Below are 19,933 nucleotides of genomic sequence, written 5' to 3'. Positions count from 1 at the left end.
AATTTCACGTTGCATCTAAATGTGGCTGATAATTCTGTTTTAACCTACTGTTCATAAAACAAGTTTTATAGACACGGCAATTAAGTTGTTTTGGTGAGCCCGGTGAGAATTGTAGTTTAATTGTTTCATGTAAATGCTTGTACAAAATTGTAAAATGATATTGTAAGTATAATGGTTAGGATTCTTCAAGCAATATTAAAACTAATGTCTCAATTAACTGCATTTGGTTTCTGATCGATGTTTGTTTTATTCGTGTAGCACTTGACTCACTGGACGTATAAAGAGTTAGACGAAGCATTTTGATGAAACTGCTGAAATATCATTAAAGGGACACGTTGCCTTGGATCGGACGAGTTGGTGTACAAAAAGCCTTTGTAACCGTTAGTTATAAAATGCATTATGATTGGAAAGATGTTTTAAAAGTAGAATGCAATGATCCACACAAATTTGCCTCGAAATTGCGTGGTTTTCCTTTTACTTTGCGAACTAACATGGTCGGCCATTTATGGGAGTCAAAAATTTGACTCCCATAAATGGCCGACCGTGCTTGTCGACGATGTAAAAGGAAAACCGTGCACTTTCGAGGCATGTTTGTGTGGATCATTGTATTCTACTTTTACAACATCTTTCTAACCATATGCATTTTATAACAAACGGTTACAAACGCTTTTATAGACCAACTCGCCCGATCCAAGGCAACGTGTTCCTTTAATACAGTCGTTATAGGAATGACTGCACACTGTAATCTTAGAGTTATAATTATATCATAATGATTCTCGCCCCGGTGTTCCTGGCTGTGACCGCTGAATGCGCCGTGGCAAATTGTAAGTAACTACCATTGGGTCTCAGAATTCATAACTTCAATAACCTATCTTTCTGATGAAATATGCTAAGCGCCTTAAGTACCTTTGATACTGGGATCGAAATTACCCGTTGTAAATTTTGTTTTTCTCTTCGTCAGCTCTGTGCAAAAAAACTCCCATAGGAGAGGTTGTTGAACGATATCAAATTTTCATTGTTTACATATCAACGAAGTCAGCCCACGAAATCTTTAACGTCAATCTGTTCCCAAAAATCGATGCCAGCCCTGGCACACTTTCGCAATACGAAAAGGTTTCTATATAATACTTTTTAATAAGATTTCAAAACAGAGGGATACTAATTTTGACCTTTGGTCTTCACTCGAATCAACGATAAACACGATCATTCTGACGTTGAAAGGTTGCAGTTATAAAAACTGTTTTAAATAAGGTTCTTTTTTTTTACACTTCAATTTAATGGGAAAAATCGATGCCGGTCGTAGACCACCTTCGTTACGCAAAGGGTTTTAATAATTAATATCTTTTCAATAGGATTTTAAAACGGAAGGAAACTTATTTATGTCCTTGGTTGGTCTTTGCACGAACCAAGTATTACCGATAAACACGAGCCTTCTGACGTTGATGGCTGATGAACATCACGACTTGGTAAACATCTCCACTCGAGACTTGCTGTTTTTATTTGCTCTTCGCAAACTGATTCACGACTGACGGTTAAGTACCGCTACAATGTCGCAGCTTATTTCTCTTTTAACTGCAGTTTTACTGACCACTGCATACTTCATAACCGGTAAGATCTATTTTTTGTTCTGTTAATATTGTTTTATGGATAAAAACATAAATAAATAATGTTGTTTTTAATTTTCATTCTTCTATCTGTCTGATTGCCATCTTTTGGGCAATATTGTCTCCTTATTTATGAAAAACGTAAAAGCCCTTTACGAAACCACGGCTTCGGCTCAGGATTCGGTTCTGTAAGCTAGTTTGGCCCGGGGTTTGCAATGCGCGTGCTTTGCGCAAGCTCTCAGTCAGGGCTTCAGACGAGATAACGGAGCCTGAAGCCGAGTCTAGAGCCGAAGTTTCGTAAAAAGGGCCCTATGTTCCATCCATACATTATGCTGAACTGAACAAGATTGATTAGTTTTTGATTGACCGGAACTGTCGAAGGTACGTGAAGTGAACACATACAATTTGTCAAACTGAAATATCTTCTTGGCCTTTGTTGAGAGAAATTGGATTAGTTCAAATTGATTTTCATCTCCTTCTCATTATAATTTTTAGCCGACGCATGCGTATGTTATGTCGGTGATGAAGCAAACTCTATCAAGGGTGAACCACCTCTGAAGTTACTGCCTGATCAAAACCCGTGTGAATGTACGGAGTTTCGTCCCGGTGGGGTTAACACAAAGCGACAGGCAAAGCCTCGTGAAGTAACGTTTGGTAATGACGGTCATCCACAAGGCTGGACTGACAAGGACTGCATCGAAGGTATGAACTCACGTTTGTTGTTGTCTTATCAAAACGATTGTTGGCTGTATACATTGACTACACATTTAGAAACAGCTAAAAATGCCTGATCAAGAACGTCAAATCCATCCGCATTTTTTTTAGAAAAGCTACAGCGGGTACCAACCACATATCTGGTCACATCATTTACAAACGGACACCACGGTAATGTGAATCCACTACAACTTTTGACGGTGATCAATTCAAATTGGTTATTGATTTATAAATCAAACATACACCACACTAATCTATTTTCATTAATTGTAGATGACCGATTGTTTAATATTTTGTTTTTTCTTTCCTACGCCTTTCGGCCCTTTTTATTTATTAATTTATTTGATTTTATATTACCCCTCGAAGTATGCCCGATTGTGTTCTCATTTCATTTGAATACCTATCGATCTTAAATCTTACAAATATTGTTTTGTAATTGAATTTTTTTAATAATAAAATACTATTTGTGTTTCTCCCTTATTAGAGACAAAGCGCAGTGACACCATGTCTCCTTGCGGCTTATGGTCTTTCACAACAGACGCAGAACTGAGCATTCCTCCATTTGGAGAACCATTTCCGTCATACCCTGTTAGACTTGAGTTCACACTGAACAGCTCAACCAGTGATCTGGTGCGGATGACCTCTTACAACAATTCCATCGGTATTTGCACTGTTGGTAAGTTAGCTTTGGTTTTGATTCTTAAAACATCGGGTGTAATTCGTGTTTTTTTATGGGAACATCTAAAAATAGAAAACATGGAAGATAATTAGAGATTTCAGAGTTCAATTTCAGATTTCAGAGGTTCTTCAGTGAAAATGTATATTAAGATATAACTGTTTCCAAATTACAGTTTTTCTAATTATAGCAAACACTTATACGCACATTACTGTTTGTCCGTTAAGTGTGTTCAAGTATTTGACAAAAAAAAAGACACTTTCTGAGGGAACGCTTACAAAACACATGACATTCGGACATTGTAGACGTGCCTAGTATGTAATGTACCCAACTAAATCAACCATAACACTCTTCAACGCCTCGTTTTAAGTGAGAAGTGTCTTCACATGGGGCCAAACTCGCCGAGTTGCTACATCGGCAGCAAATAATTGCTTAATTTCCTGCTTAGCAGAAATGAGCAGGATACCTGTCACCAATTGTACACATATAACCTCATTACTGGAACCCACGTTCCAAGTACTCTCCAACCAGACCCTGAAGCTGTCTATTGTGTTTATTTTAGATCTGGACGCCGGTTTGAATGAGATGCGCATCGTTGGAGACGACGCTACTACACGAAACTTTCGAGATGCTTTTGATGGCTCCACACACTTCTGGGTTACAATCAATCAATACAAACTGGAATTCGGTAGAATTGGAAAAATCAAATCCTATGAGTGTCAAACTAAAACAATTGTTGACAACATTGCCATTTGGTCTAGGTCGACTTTGACTGTGGCATTCTATGGGACCTGCCCTGACGCTGAGATTGTAATAGTTGGTGACGATTAATTCCTTTTCATCCCAATCCACTCTGACCTTGCGAATGTTTTCTGTTGTTTGCCATAGAAAGCTTCCCTTAAGATTACTTGCTAGGGTGCAGTAGGGTTTGGAAAATGAGTAAAACAGTTTCACTAAAACAATTGTCGTCTCACTGAGACGCCATGTAAGCATGTATAACTGATTTAATAACGGGACTCTCCTGAAAACATTGTTCTGTCATTTTCACTTTCGTCTCAAAAGCTTGACTACCAACGAAGCTTAAAATTCTACGGGTAAAGTTTTGTTACATTACATCTTCGTTCACAGTGATTGTTTAGGGATTCATTTTATGGGCACAAATTTGATCTAAGAAAGATACCCCACAACTTGATAGGTAAAATTTGCTGTTTATAGGTGTTATCTTAACACCCTATGCTGTACATTTTGACTCTCTCTTCGATATCTATATGCGACAAGACACATGGTGTCAATGTTAACAACCTATATTTGTCACTGTAGCAACAACGAGCAGCAGAAATAAACGGTACCAGCGAAAAAGCTCATACCAAGCGTTCGTGACACGGTGCCTTGTATTTTTTTCTGATAAGCACAGTGTTCTGCTTAATAATTTGATTAAACTAGAACTATAGGTAAGCTTTGTATGGATGTGGCCACGCGGTGTCTTTTGATGAAGTCTAATATTGAGCGACAGGTTTATTGCCTGGTGTTTACACCAGCAACCGTCCATATTCGAGTTTTTAATACACGAACAATTTAATTTATATTTGTGGGAGAAATGGAACCAATATCGAGCTTTGTTATGCAGTATATGCATCATCAACGACTTCTGCGGAAACCAGCGACAAAGCTCATATCAAGCGTTTGTGACCTGGTACCTTGTAATGTTTCTTAAAGGCAGTGGACACTATTGGTAATCACTCAAAATGACGATTTGCATAAACCTTACTTGGTAACGATGGGGAGAGGTTGATGGTATAAGACATTGTGAGAAACGGCTCCCTCTGGTCACAATGTCTTATACCATCAACCTCTCCCTGAAGTGACGTAATTTTCGATTAAGACGTATTTTTCCACGAATTTGATTTCGAGACCTCAGATTTAGAACTTGAGGTCTCGAAATCAAGCATCAGAAAGCACACAACTTCGTGTGACAAGGGTGTTTGTCTTTCATTATTATCTCGCAATTTCGATGACCGATTGAGCTCAAATTTTCACAGGTTTGTGATTATGTTATGTTGAGATACAGCAAGTGAGAAGACTGGTCTTTGAAAATTACCAATAGTGTCCAGTGTCTTAAAACACAATTTCTGCTTTCGACTTTGTTTTTAGGCTATTTGAGGTAATAACGCGCTTTTTAAGTTTTAGAGTTGGAATCAAAACGAGGTTGAGTTTAGGTTTCGGTACGTGCAAGAAAATAAAGAGCTTGTCAAAAATGAAGGGTCTACTATCGCGAAGTCAGACCTACTCTAAAACTTGGAGCGCTTAATCGAGGAAAAAACCAGTCCGGAACAGCCTTTCTTTGTTGACAAACACTTTATGTCTAGTTATTGTTGTTACTATTGTTATGTTAACTGGTACAGTAGTTTTGTACGATGTTGCAAGTCCTACAATACACAACTACTGTAAGTGAATGTTTTTTATTGCTGGGCTGGCGTATTTAGTTTGGGTGTAGACATTTCGAGTAGACATTAGTTACGGCTTGATGTGATAATTTTGATGTTTTAAAACTATTTTTCCATTCACACGAAGAAATTGTAAATGGTCATCTTGCGAGATTATTTTTATAAGTACACAACATAAAGACGGCGATGAAATGAGGCTTATTCAGGCCTGTTACCATGGAACTAGTATTATTATTATTATTGATGATATTATTTGTTTTTGGGAGGTGGGGTGTATGACAAAAAATATGACAGGGGACAAGTTGGGAGGACTTGCCCTCTCAAAAGGTTTTGCTGAATTACAACCATTTGTTGCACATTTTTTCGTGATTATTTTTGTAATTATAGTATTTTCTGAAAAACAACTCATTACAGCTTTGCATAAATTAAAGAGCATGCACAGTTTAATGCTCAGCAGGTCCATTCCACCAGTGGGTCCTCTTTCAACATCATTGTAAATGTCATAATTTAACAAGAGTAAAGAGATACAGTAACACATGTTTTGCTTAGTGCGTTGTTTATTATTCGTTGCACAGATACGATGCACACAATATTTTGGCGGACGTTTCCTTCATTTTTTTTTGCTGACTCAATTGACTTCAACATGTTTTTGTTTTTTTCACAGAACCCTCTATATTTGTTTTTGTTTTTATTGACAATGATGATTTTTATATTTTTTTATGCAAGTTCGCCCATCAAAACAAGCCACTCTACGTAAAGGGCTACAAGGAAGAAAACATAGAAATGTAGAAACTCAGTATAGCTGTAGGTAGGAATTGATATTCCTTGCAAAAGATGACAGACCATAGGATGAATGGAAACATGCACCAGTCAAGTTTGTCTGTTGACATGTCCACGGAGCTGATGAGGGTGATGACTAACAACGGGATTTAGGTCATGCAAAGGACTTGATGATGTATGGGCTATAAAAATCACAATTTACTGGTATCATATGAGATTCTACAAGCATCGAAAACCAGTCGACCACCAAGTTAAAAATAGAACCAGTACAATTCCTACCAAAAGTGTGTAGGTTCACTTAAACGAAAAATTGAAACAACTTAACTCTTCCCAAATGTTGGTTTCTCAATTAACTCTTCCCAACCAGACTGATACTTTCATCAGTCTAGCTGAACGACAGCCTGATGTTATAGTTATGGCACCGCCAATCAGCTTCACGAGTTGTTCCCCTTTGAGTGTTAGTTCTTCTACAATTCTAGTTTCATTACGTGTGTATTCAGCAATGAATACTCAATCAGAGCAACGTTTTAATATTTGGCCTTGGTAGCAAATGTGCTTGGTCCTAGCATTGATTTCAGTTTGTCTTATTAAACCTCAATTGTTATGATTTTGCTGTGGCAATGCCAATTACGGAGTATTCACACGTGGGCGCACGCCTTCTCGCTGACCGTACGATCGTCGTTCAGTTTTTATGCAATCATTTCAGCGTGTAAGAGCAGTAAATACTTCAACCCAACACAGCGGATGCGCAACTAAATTTCTGTTGTTTTAGCAGATAATGTGAAACTTAGTTAACTGGCAACTGTTAAATTGTTAACTGTTCACTTCGAGTTCTGCTTTCAGAATCAACAACCTTAATCAACCCGGCGAACGCTGTAGAAAACAGACACCTGAGTGTTGTTCACGTTGACTAGTAGGTTCGCCTTTTATCAGCATGACGTTCAATGTGATATGTCTCGCGTTTGCAATGCTACTTGTGGCGTCAATCGTAATGAAAGGTAAGGCATGTTCTAACAAACAAGGGAAAGTATTTTTTTAAAGGGGATACCAAATTTTGACTACATTTGCATTGATCTGAACGAAATTATGAACCATGATCATTCGCCACTCGCTATGGTCTCGAGTAACCTTTGTTCTTGTAATAATATAACATGATTATAATACATTAAAACTATTTTTTTTCCTTTTTTTCTTGTCGATATTTTGACGTGTTGTGATATTTTTAAATATTGGGTAACGCAATTTTTAAAATGGTTAAATGTACATCAATCTCTTGAAGGATAGCACGTACTTAGTTCTTGTAAAATATTTAAATTGAGCTAACACTTTGGTAGCATTTATTCGTTTTCACCGTGTAATGTCAGATATTGTTCGTATTCAAATGTAAAAAGACGATACGTAATCGGGTTTATTTGTTAAAAATTTGTGTACGGGGATTTACGTTTTTCCCATTTTTGTTTCTTTATTTTTGTGTATGTTTTATAGCCTAAATAGACGGTTAGGCAGACGGAAAGCAGTTGTTTGCGAACATTTGTGACATGTTCACTGTCTGCCTTAAGTTTGGTAAATTTGATCGCGCACTTCATTCAAATGTAAAACATCTCACTAAGTAAATGTTACTGAGAAAAAAAAAACTTGTTCATCATTTTTGATTTCAATTTGATATGACGATTAATTTCTCTTGAAATTGCATATTGTATACAATGTATATCACTGTGTTCATTAAAAAAGTATATTGACTGATGATGTATAGGTTCAACGCAATTTAAACACAATTAGATATATAAATGCATCAATACATAGAACAATAATGTATTTTAGATGACAGGGGAAATTGTTGCTTCTGTTTAACCTCATAGCCGGTGCACTAGTTTGTTATGTCGGTGATGAAGCAAACTCTATCAAGGGTGAACCACCTCTGAAGTTACTGCCTGATCAAAACCCGTGTGAATGTACGGAGTTTCGTCCCGGTGGGGTTAACACAAAGCGACAGGCAAAGCCTCGTGAAGTAACGTTTGGTAATGACGGTCATCCAGAAGGCTGGACTGACCAGGACTGCATCAAAGGTACGAACTCATAAAGTTAACATTAATTTTGTGTTGTTCATTTTGTATTCATGTTTTATTTATGAGGCTTCATTTTGCAGCCATTTCCGAGTATGTATAGTCTTTGGTAATTTGGGGTTTTTCCCTACGCCCATGTGTGTTATAGCACTGTATATCACTCACCACTATCCCGAGGTCTGTGGAAAAAAAATTACAGGGCATATTACTCAGGTGGGTCAAGTTAAACCCACGACCTTTGGTGTTATAAAGCAGTGTCTTACCAACTCGAGTAATATGCCTGTGATTTTATTCACATAACACCGGAAAGTACTGAGTGCTAACACACTAGAGTTAAACTAAAGTTGTATTATTCTCTCGCAAAATTTTGGTGTTGACTTGGTTGGAAGCTAAACCGAAGTGAAGTTCCCGCACAAATGCAGCACGGCGACGGTGTTGTTTTACGTAACTGCATTTGATTGGTTGAATAAGGGAACCCTGCCCCTTGCAAAAGGACACCCGGGGGAAACCCTGGAAAAATGTGCGATGTCATAAAAGGACCAACTGGATGGGGTTTAGAAAGCCCATCCAACATGACAGAACTAGCCAAGGTGTGTTTTGTGACCAATGAATAATGTATTTCAGGTGTGAGTGATCGAATGAACTATTTTTCCGCAATGCAAATGTATCATCTGATTATGTTGTTTTCCCTCATTAGAGATGCAGACAAGTGGAAACATAACGTCACCGTGTGCCACGTATTCCTTGCAACGTTATCAAGGACTGAACATTTCACCATTAGGGGTGTCATCTCAGCCGTACCCTGTTACGCTTGAGTTCACACTACAAAGCTTGGACAACAATGACGTGGTGGAGATAGACTCCATCAACATTGATAACATTATTCTCTGCCATTTTGGTAAGTCAAGATTGCATTGATCGTGTGAATTCCAACAAAGCACGAAAATAGCTCGCTTATTTTACACATGTTACTGGCCAAAATTTCATGCCATATACATTGCTTTTGACTAGTATTTAGCTGTTGTTTACTTAGCATAACAATTGAGTGGAGTCTTGGCCGGTAATCTGATTTTACTAAGCAATGAATTTTTTGCTTAAGCAAAATTTTTTGCTTAAGCAGCTCTATGAAATCGGGCCCTGGTCTTTACGTGAACCGGCTAATGCGTGAACCGTATAACGATTCACGCCGGGAAAAAAATGCCATTTCGACCCCGATTGAGATTTTTAACCCTGGTCCTTGCCAGGGTTGATTCCAATCCGGCTAGAGCATGCTACCCGGATCGGAGCAGATTGAAATGTTTACAGTGTGAAACGAGTTGAACAAAATCTCCGGTTTGGAACCGGTTCCGACCCAGAGATTTTGGACAGTGTGAACAAGCCGTTGTTGAGTTCAAAATTCAAACACTTATTAAAAATACGACCAAACTGCCACAGCTTTGGTCACTGCTGTTGTATAATTTCTGATGTTTTCACATTTCTAGCAAAGACAGTTCAGTAAACAATTATTTAATAAAAAGAAAATTGTTTGTTTTTAATTCGAATAACTTTGGTACCCAAATTTAAATTACTTAATTGTACTTCTTTTTAGTAAAGCGCTTCAAACGCAATCGTTATCACTTTGCAAATAAACACAAATTAAAGGCTCTAAACTAAAAAAAGAAAAACTTGGTAATGTACCTTGTATAGAACAACAATAATGAATGCTAATAATCATTTTGCAAATAGGAACCAGACTGTTTTGTTCTTCCAGCCTCAGTTTGGTAAGCCCATGTCCGAAACGACGACTTCGGCTACAGCTACGTCTAGATCAGCGCGTCTACCAGTGTTGAAGAATAGCAGACGCGCGCGATCTAGCCGTAGCTGTAGCCGAAGTCGCCGTTTCGGACACGGCCTAACATTGATATCAATAGGATAAATTCAAGATGGCTTCACCATGGTCAAGGTCTATAGAGGATGTCAATACGATTATTCAGGCGCACTATAGGTTTTGGTATTATTATTAATATTGACACACTTCTTGTTTTGTTCGGGTTGTGTGTGTAATACAAAATTGTATTGTGTTTTTTAGAACTGGACAGCTTTGCAGAGCAGATGCGCAACAAGAATAACTTCAGAACCACTCAAACGGTAGACTTTCAAGATGCTTTCACTGGCTCTACATACTACTGGCTGACAATCAACCAATACAAAATTGAATTCGGTAGACTGGGAGAAACCAGCGCCCTTAAATACCAATCGATGAGTGAGAAAATGAACGGGGTTAGCATTTATACCCTGTATGGCACGACTGTTGTATTCTACGGGACCTGCCCTGCTGAGGTTGAATCTGTAGAATTTCAGTAAATTATTCCCTGTGTTCAGGGCCATAAGGTCATTAATGCAGCTTGTATGAATTTCATCAAATTGCTTATGCGTAATTTGGAGCTCCCTGTTTAGTGGGGTTCGTTGATTATAATTGGTCGTCAAAGTTTTTTTTTTTTTTTTTTGACAAAAATCCCATTCGCTTTTTAATAAAAGCATTTTACAGAGAAGTAACGCTGTTATTAGGAAATGATTTTTGCATCGAATATTTTAAAGAATGCACCCTTTGCAATTGTATTTAAATATTCTAACCAAGTTGTAGAAACTACACACATTTGTTATTCATGTGTTGTACTTTGTAGATGTTCGTATAAACAGTTTTAGACAATTTTGGTAAAACCGCTGAGATATTAAATTGTACTTAAAAGTCATTTCATATAAGTGATTGTATAACTTTAGTAAATTTGAAGGAAAAAATCATATATGGTTTTCTGAATGATGTTTGTATCAGTAGCCTCTCGACTCACTGATCAAGTAAGCATTTTTTAGACAAATCATTAATGTGAACTTGATGCCTGTCTTTCAGGATACAGTTGATGAAAAACAAATGTATACATTAGTGACCTTGATTTATTTCACTTTATGTCACTTGTAAAGGTTTTTAAGGGTCTCTGTACATCTTCTTTGCTGTGTACATTTTGTATTAATATAGAAATGGAATTGGAGGCAGTGCATGGTGAGGTATCAATATAGGTAAGGTAACACCATGGCCCAATTTCATTTCCAATGCTCGTTACCAAGTTAGTTGTTAAGTTAATATTTGTTTTGAGTAATTACCAACCATGTACCTTCGCTTTAATAATGGGAAAAGTAGATTCCAGCCGTGACCAACTTTCGTTACGAAAAGATTTTCATTAGGATTTTAAAAATGAAGGATACCAGATTCGTCCTTTGTTCGTCGCAGCACGAGCTAGGCTAAGTAGTAACGATAGACACGAGCTTTCTGATGTTGTGGGGCTGATGTTGAGCAACACAACTGCTAATCATCAACACTCGAGAATTGCTGTTCTAATTTATTTTGTTCTGTCAGAAATTGTAGTGTCAATGTTTGCTTAAAAAGAATACTCAGTCGCTAGAAATTCTTTTAATTAACCAACTTCTACTAAAAAAAATTCACTCACCCACTTTTAAATGCCCTTTTGAAACTTGTCTAGACTATAATAATGGGTCCCGATATTGACTTTTTTTTCCGTTTCTTAATGATCGTCTGTTGTTGTGTTGTAGTTATGGCAACACTATTTACAGCGTGTAAACGATATTGAGTATGTGCAGTTTGCCTCATCACCGACTGACCGTTTTTCAATTCTGACGCAGTTACTTCAGCGTTTAGGGGGCTGTGAACACCACAGTTAAACATTCCGGTTGAGCAACTATGTGGCAAGTGAGCGTGAAACTTGGTTATCTCGAACTAGCATTGTGACTTTTGTTTACTGCATCAAGTACTTGCTTCAAACGCAACAACCTTAACGGTTTACATCGATCGCCAGTTAACATATCACTAAAACGGACACCTGGGTGTATTGGGTTAACTCACGTTGACTAAAATCGTCGGCTGTCGCCTTCTATAAAATCATGACGTTCAACGAGGTATTTCTTCCGTTTGTATTCCTACTTGTGGCACCAATCGCAATGAAAGGTAGGAAATGTTCTGACGAACAAAAAAAAATGCACTTTAAAGGCAGTGGACACTATTGGTAATTGCTTAAAATAATTATTTGCACAACACGTTGTGAGAAATGGCTCACTCTGAAGTAACGTAGTTATCGACTTTCCACGAATTTGATTTCGAGACCTCAGATTTAGAATTTGTGGTCTCGAAATCAACCATCTGAATGCACACAACTTCGTGTGACAAGGGTGTTTTTTTTTCTCTTTTATTATTATCTCGCCTCTTCGACAACCAATTGAGCTCAAATTTTCACAGGTTTGTTATTTTATGCATTATGTTGAGATGCACCAAGTGAGAAGACTGGTCTTTGACAATAACAAATAGTATCCAGTGTCTTTAAAAGGGAAGAACAATTTTGACTACAAGTAAATGTGACAGAATCTGTACAATGATCATTCACCATGATTCCCATCAGTGATCGTTGCTCCCTTTAACAACTTATAAAATGCATTAACAAATTGTCGATACTTTGTCTTACTAAAAGTTTTTCTGGTGTTTTTAAAATTGGGTTATGTAAATTTTGAAATGTTTAGGCTCAAGTCGCACCGATCTCCTAAAATACATGTGGCAGGTACGAAGAATTTATAAATAAATATTAAACTTGCGGGTACAACCATGTGTAAATCTCTTATGAGTGAGTGTTGGCTCTGACAAGAGCCAGTGTGGTCTCGACGTTTCGGTCTCATTCAGATTGGGCTTTGGTTTTCAACAACACACTTTAAAGCAAAGTATTCTTTGTTTTTTGAACTGTGCGACCGTTTTAATCCCATTTGACATAGACAATAGCATTAACTCTTAAAAGCACATAAATTTGTTTGAAGGGAATTATTTCGCAAATTGTGGTATTATAAACATATGCATTGTTTCCACTACGTCAGTTTTTATGTTTATTTAATTTAGAGTAAAACAAAAAAACAATGATAAACCCTTCCTTTAGAGACAGTCTGAAATAATTATTAGTTTTCACTGTAATGTCAGATTTATTTTCTCGCAGCGATAATAAGAGACATGACTAAGGGACATGACTAATAAACTACCTATCTAAAAACACGTTTTGCTTGTTTAATAGACCGTCCTCTCTCGTTTAAATGGTGAAACATGTCATAAAGGATGGAAATGACAACTGCTGTTCTTGTATTTAAATCTTTCATGTTTTTATGTGCCGGTTCATATTGGAAAAAATATGAAGAGACTGGTGGTTCCAGACAGCGAAGGTTATGATAATAACTATATTCGCTCCTTATAAAATGAAACCTCCCCGCTTAAGTATGTATTGATCAATATTAGGACCCGTTTATGCAACCCAAATCACCGTAACGTTAACATGTCAACCTTGTGCGGTAATGATCTCAGCGGCTTCGGCTAGAATTAAATTAAACGACCCATCAATAAAAGCCGGCCACCAAGCTTATATCGTGTTATTTGAAGGGTATACATTATAATATGTATTATTGTATGCAGTGGAAACTATTGGTAAATACTGAAAATAATAAGTCTTAGCATATAACTTACCTGGTAACAAGGAATGGAGAGCTGTTGATAGTATAAAATATTGTGAGAAACGGCACCCTCTGATGTAACGTAGTTTTCGAGAAAAAAACGTAATTTTTCACTAAAATATTGACTTCAACAGCTGCAGTGCTTCTCACTTAGACAATGGACTAAAAACTAAAAAAAATGTAATTTTGTTCATAGACCGCCCTCTCTCGTCTGTATGGTGAAAACTAAAATATGGGTGGAAGGATTGGAATGACAACTGTTGCTCTTGTATTTATATCCTTCTAGCTTTTATCAGCCGGCTCATATTGGAACAATGGATGGGATAGGGGGTATGATAATGATTATCTTTTTGTTTCTACAATTAATGTTTTAATGTCATTATGTAAAATAAAATGACAGTTAAATGCATTTTGGTTTTGCGTGTCTAAAAATATGTTATACAAAATAAATACACACTACAAATTTACCTTAAACAAAAAAATACATCTGCACATTATTAAATGTCCGTGCTGAAGTATGTATCTAGCAATCATCTAAAGCCTGTTGTTATAATGGTCACAGTTTGTACCTTTAAACCTGTAGCCAGCGTGTGTGTCTGCTGAGCCGTATCTTCCTTTCTTTACCTTCCCCACCTGAGTGCTTTGATAATGGCGCACTTATTTCTTATCAAGACTTGGTCATGCTTGAGAAACTATGGGGTATTGAAAGCTAAAGGATGCCATGGCGGCATTGGACTGGGAAGCTCTGGACGTGATGCTGACCGGTGCAAACCTCGGGGATGTGTCGTTCACTGCTTCTACTTCTACTTGTATACTCGGTAGGGTCCGTATTACATGGGATTGCTGGGTTGGGGTATAGGTCTGGATTGACTGCGGGGTCTGACTGGTACTGAGGGTCTTGGACTACATTTCTGTGGTGTAATGTACTACCGAAGGCTACCTACCGATGGTGGTGAGCGCCGGACTCCCCCGTTCCCGAGCACTTCTGTGTAGATTGAGCAGTAAAACTGGTACTTCTTTAAATATTCTAATTCATTGATATTCGGCCGAATTCTGACTTTATTATACTGATTCAGTTCATTACGAACTATGCCTTGATTTATGCTATATCTAACTTCATTTTGTCATCACCCTTTGTAAGCTTTGATTTTGTAAATAAATAAACTTAACTAATTGTTATCATCCACAGAATGTTTCAACCGTTGCCTTTGCCAGTTGCTGGTTTTCCCTTTCTTTAATTGTTTTGGTAATTACATTGTTTTATTAGTGTTGCCGTGCGTACCGACTTATGTGGTTTAACCTTGTGAGTTGGTCGTACGTAACACTGTTAAGGCAACCACGGGGTACTGTACGTTAAAATATCAACCTTGCGGGTAAGGATCTAACAACGTCTGCTTCGGCTAGTATACAAATATTGACTGCTTCGAGTGCTATGCTTAAAACTATGACTCCCGAGGTGATCCCCGGAGCGTTCTATTTTCCCGAGGCGAACCATTGCACGAGTAAAAGCAGTCAATATTTGTTTTATAACACCCCAAACATTTATAAATCCTGTAATATTAAGTTACAGACCTGAACGCTACAATCCACGAACGACGCGAATACAGATTGCGAAAACTTTTACTGTGCTGCATGTAGTGTGTCATGTAATCCGAAATGGTTACAGTCTATTAATTTATCATCCTCGAACACGCAACGGACGTCTGGGTACTGCACGCCGTGTGATAGTCTTCGGACTAGCGCACGGCAAACCGATGCACTATCACACGGCCGTCGTGTAGTAAAACTAAGACATATCATGTGACGCGCTCTAAACCAATGAAAAGGCAGAATATTGGTAAGGGGTGTTATAATAACGATTGAAAGGTACTGGACATCTTTGGTGTTCATTGCCAAAGACCAGGACTCTCACTTGGTGTATCCCAAAATAGGCATAAAATAACAAATTTTGTCAAAAAATTTGACTCAATTCGAAGTTGCAAGAGAATAATAAAGGAAAAACACCAGATGCCCAATAAAAGCTTTCAGGCCTGAAGCCTTTGAATATTATCTAAGTGAGGCATTTATACCTCTTTCTCAAAACTACAGAGGGAGTCGTTTCCAACAATGTTTTATGTTATCAACAGCTCTCCATTGCTCGCTACCAAGTGTTTTTTTATGCTAACAATTGTTTTGAGACATTGCTAATAGTGTCCAGTGCGTATTCGAGATTACCGGTGAAATATTTTTATAATTGATTGTTTTTTTCATCACACAGTTAACGCATGTGTTTGTTATGTCGGCGATGAAGCAAACTCTATCAAGGGTGAACCACCTCTGAAGTTACTGCCTGATCAAAACCCGTGTGAATGCACGGAGTTTCGTCCCGGTGGGGTTAACACAAAGCGACAGGCAAAGCCTCGTGAAGTAACGTTTGGTAATGACGGTCATCCAGAAGGCTGGACTGACAAGGACTGCATCAAAGGTATGACCAAAAAATTGCTCCACTGTTGTCACTTATTTTGTTATATCTCTCATGCCTCAAGTTCGCTATTATCTGCACTATTCACATTCCCTTTTCTTTACAAAAAAAAACATAGTTAATGACCTGACGTCTTCACCCTAGAGCCTAGAGTCTTTCTAGAAGGCCATTTCCTATTTTTTTTTTTTTTTTTTTTTTTTTTTTTCATGTATACCATAGGTCACTTTGGCTGGTAAGCAGTTTGCAATAGCTAGGGCCTAATACAAACAAAATGTCATTCCTTCTTTCAATTGGTAATTTAAGTTACCAACTGTATTTATTTATGTTTTTTCTTCGACCCATCAGAGACGCAGACCAGTTATACCTCACCAGCCTGTGCCACGCATTCCTTAAACAGTAAGCAAGGACTAGCGTTTCCTCCTTATGGACAATCATTTCAGTCGTACCCCGTTAAGCTTCAGTTCACACTGCAGAGCTCAACCAGAGATAAAGCGGAGATTGACTGTCTCAACATACAAAACATTTATCAATGCACTTTTGGTAAGTAAGTCTGGCAGCTGTATTTTAAAATGATTCATCAGCATTTGGTGTTTTTTTTCACAATTTGTGTTAACTTTATTTGCTTCGATGCATATCTACAACAAACACATTTTAAGCAACATGTTGTAATAAGACAATGTTGTTTGTGTGAAAGTATTCGGTATACGCAATAACCAAAATATAATTGTTTCCCAAAAATAATGTTTCCAAACTCTCCCGTTGTTACCCCAGTTTAAAAAAAACATTTTCAAGGACACACATTGCTTTACCGTGATTCGAACCCGCACCTATGTTGCTTTCTCAAACAAAACCTAAGTTCAGTGCACAAGACCAATCAGCCAAATAAAAAACTTATTATTATTGTTTAGTAAAGTTTTGCGGTAATGCCGTGTAATGATAATCTCTAAATGAGTTGGAGTGGTTCTGAAATAAACCATTAGAAGAAGACGACCAAAGCATATTCATCGAAACGTCGAGTTGAAAACAATGATTCGTTTCAGAACCACCCCCAACTCATTTATTATTTTAATGTGCAAATCGAGAAAGTGATTCTCATGCTGGGCATGATGAATAAAGAATTGAATTGAATTGAAATAAATTGAGATTACCATAACATGGTGTTACCGCAAACCTCACTATATCGTATTTCCACCATGCGAAGTTTCAAATCCTACTGAAATATTTATTGTTTGTTGTTGTTGTGGTGGTTGTTGTTGTTTTGGTTTGTGTTTGTAACATAATTTCGATTGTACATTGTAGAACTGGACGGCAACTTAGATCAGATGCGCATCAAGAAAGACGGCATCATCACACAAACAAAGAACTTTGAAGATGTTTTTGATGGTTCCACACACTACTGGGTAACGATCAGTCAATACAAACTAGAATTCGGTAGACTTGGAGAAGCCAATGCTGTCCTTGAGTATCAATCGATCAATGAGAAAATAACCCGATGTAGCCTTTGGACCCAGTCTGGTACAACTTTAGTACTCTATGGGACCTGCCCTGCTGACGTTTCGATATTTTCTACAAACTGATTTTAAATAAATAAAAATAAAGGCACTGGACACATTTGGTAATGGCGAAGACCAGTAGGCCTAGTCACACTTGGTGTATCCAACATGCATTAAAACAAGCGGGCTGTAATATTTGGGTTCAATTGGTCTTCTACAACATGAAAGAAAAAAACTTGTTGCAAAACATTGTGTGCTCTCAGATATCTCACACACAAAAAAAAAAAAAAAAAATAGGGCTTCAGGTCTGACATCATTTAATATTTGAGTTACAAAACTACAATACTCCCTTTAAAGAAATCCGTCTCGCTGCTGAAGTAAATGTGCTGACTACCCGGGAGTCTGTTTGCAAGTGCCCGAAAGGGTAGCAAGTAGTAATATTAACATACTAGTTTCAATCCTTAGCAATATGTTAAACATTTTAGTAACAAATAAAATCCGATTAGTGTCGTGGCCGAGCGGTTAAGAGCACCGAATTTAAACTCAGGGGCGGATTGCACCAAGTGGTCTTAAACCAGTCTATGCGCTATAGCCGGCTAACTTGAAACGCGCTTAGACAGTCTTTAATTATAGACCGATTGCAATAGCGCGGTCTTTAATTTCAGCCAGTCTTAAATCTTAAGCCTGCTCTGAGCTGGCTAATCGGTCTTTGTTTTGGTTCTTTAAGATGACGCTGCATTTGTTAGTTGTAGATGATTTGATGCAAGAGCTCTACGACGAGATTGTGTTTTAGAAATAGATTACACCCATGAGAGGCATTGATGACGATACAGTGTATCGTAAACATATGTTCCCAAGAGTAAAAAATGATACAACTCACAGATTTGATATCTAATGATTTAAACCAAAGCAATAAGAAGAATGCCGTACCGCCAGTGACTGCAGAAGTGCTAAGTATAATGGGACATTTGTTCTATTGCAGTACTTTTCGTCGACTTATCTAAGACCGGCTTATTGCAACAGGCTTAATGACTGACTAAGCTAAGACCGTCTAAGACGGATAGCCGGCTATAACTGACTGGTCTTAGACCGCTGACTAAGACCGTTTTATTGCAATCCGCCCCTGGTGTTTCTGATCAGCAGAGTGTGGGTTCGAATCCCCAGCCGTGACACTTGTATCCTTAAAGTCAGCTGGAAGTGGTATTTTGTCAAAATAAAGCTTTTGTCACTATTGTTTAGATGAATAAACAATTAACTAAGGTTTAAAAAAAAATTAGTTTCCATGTTATTTACAAATTTGAAAATAAGACCGACCAGAGAGGGCGCTGTTCGTGACGTCAATCAAGGCACGATGAATCACATGCAGTGCCAACACAAGATAGTGATGCTTGGCGCAAGCTAAAAGTATGCCCTCAAAGTTGAAACAGTACCTGATTTTTTTCACGTTAGGCAAATGCTCCTTTAGGTTCGTTACGTCTTTCAGGTACCTTCTTCGACTTCCCCACTAGCTGGAAAAATTGTTGAGATGGCGTCATGTTTTAGAAAATAACTTTTCTCTTCATGTCAAAATGTGTAGTGTATTCCGGATTCTCGAAGCACGACGGCTCGTGTTTGCTGCACAGCGCTGGAAAAGACTTGAAAACTTACCCAATCTTTAGTTGTTTTGCTGCATCCAGAAGCAATACACCTGGTCGACATTGTCGGAAAAAAATGCAAGAAAAAAAAAACCTTTTTCGGAACGTACAAACTCACGACTAGGACTTGAATGTACTTAAACGTACGTGTGTTCGATGTTCGATCGAGGCAAAGGGCAAAGTCTGCCACGATTGACGTCACAAAAGGGGTAGGCGGAATCACCCCACACAACTTTTTTTGTACATTAAATCGTTAAAAACAATTACTAACAACCAAATTGTATTGTTCAGAAACATATACTCTAATGTTTGAAGAAACAAAATTATATTTCCAGGTGACTTTAAACAAGACACTTAATCGTTGCTTCGTCCTTCGGATGGGACGTAAAGCCGTTGGTCCCATGTGTTGTGTAACGCATTTAAAAGAACCCCGAAAAGAGAAGGGGGTTCGCCCGGTGTTCAGTGCTGTGGCTGCTGTATGCGCAATAGCACCTTGTAAAATCCTTACAAGGTGGGTGCTAAATAATTTCAATTG

At 37.8% G+C, this 19,933-nt stretch overlaps 4 protein-coding genes across 5 annotated transcripts in view; 3 read left to right on the top strand and 1 right to left on the bottom strand.

Moving 5' to 3' along the window:
* The window catches only part of LOC139951526 (uncharacterized), a 106,716-nt gene that overhangs the window by 53,325 nt on the left and 33,458 nt on the right, over nucleotides 1–19,933 (bottom strand). The window lies entirely within an intron of this gene.
* Nucleotides 1,548–4,171, top strand: LOC139951721 (uncharacterized). Its single transcript, XM_071950771.1, has 4 exons — nucleotides 1,548–1,608; nucleotides 2,100–2,306; nucleotides 2,803–2,994; nucleotides 3,557–4,171. Exons 1-4 carry the CDS (start codon nucleotides 1,548–1,550, stop codon nucleotides 3,823–3,825), a joined length of 729 nt encoding a protein of 242 aa, XP_071806872.1. The 3' UTR covers nucleotides 3,826–4,171.
* LOC139951801 (uncharacterized) lies at nucleotides 7,153–10,624 on the top strand. Its single transcript, XM_071950869.1, has 4 exons — nucleotides 7,153–7,216; nucleotides 8,078–8,284; nucleotides 8,979–9,179; nucleotides 10,350–10,624. The coding sequence occupies exons 1-4, from the start codon at nucleotides 7,153–7,155 to the stop codon at nucleotides 10,622–10,624; spliced, it is 747 nt and encodes a 248-aa protein (XP_071806970.1).
* Nucleotides 14,532–18,111, top strand: LOC139951800 (uncharacterized). Its single transcript, XM_071950868.1, has 4 exons — nucleotides 14,532–14,628; nucleotides 16,068–16,274; nucleotides 16,617–16,811; nucleotides 17,571–18,111. The coding sequence occupies exons 1-4, from the start codon at nucleotides 14,532–14,534 to the stop codon at nucleotides 17,846–17,848; spliced, it is 777 nt and encodes a 258-aa protein (XP_071806969.1). The 3' UTR covers nucleotides 17,849–18,111.

This window comes from Asterias amurensis, chromosome 19, assembly GCF_032118995.1.
Source record: "Asterias amurensis chromosome 19, ASM3211899v1".
Classification (NCBI taxonomy): Eukaryota; Metazoa; Echinodermata; class Asteroidea; order Forcipulatida; family Asteriidae; genus Asterias; species Asterias amurensis.
The sequence above is the reverse complement of the archived record's forward strand: the minus strand, read 5'-3'. Positions and strand labels throughout refer to the sequence as shown.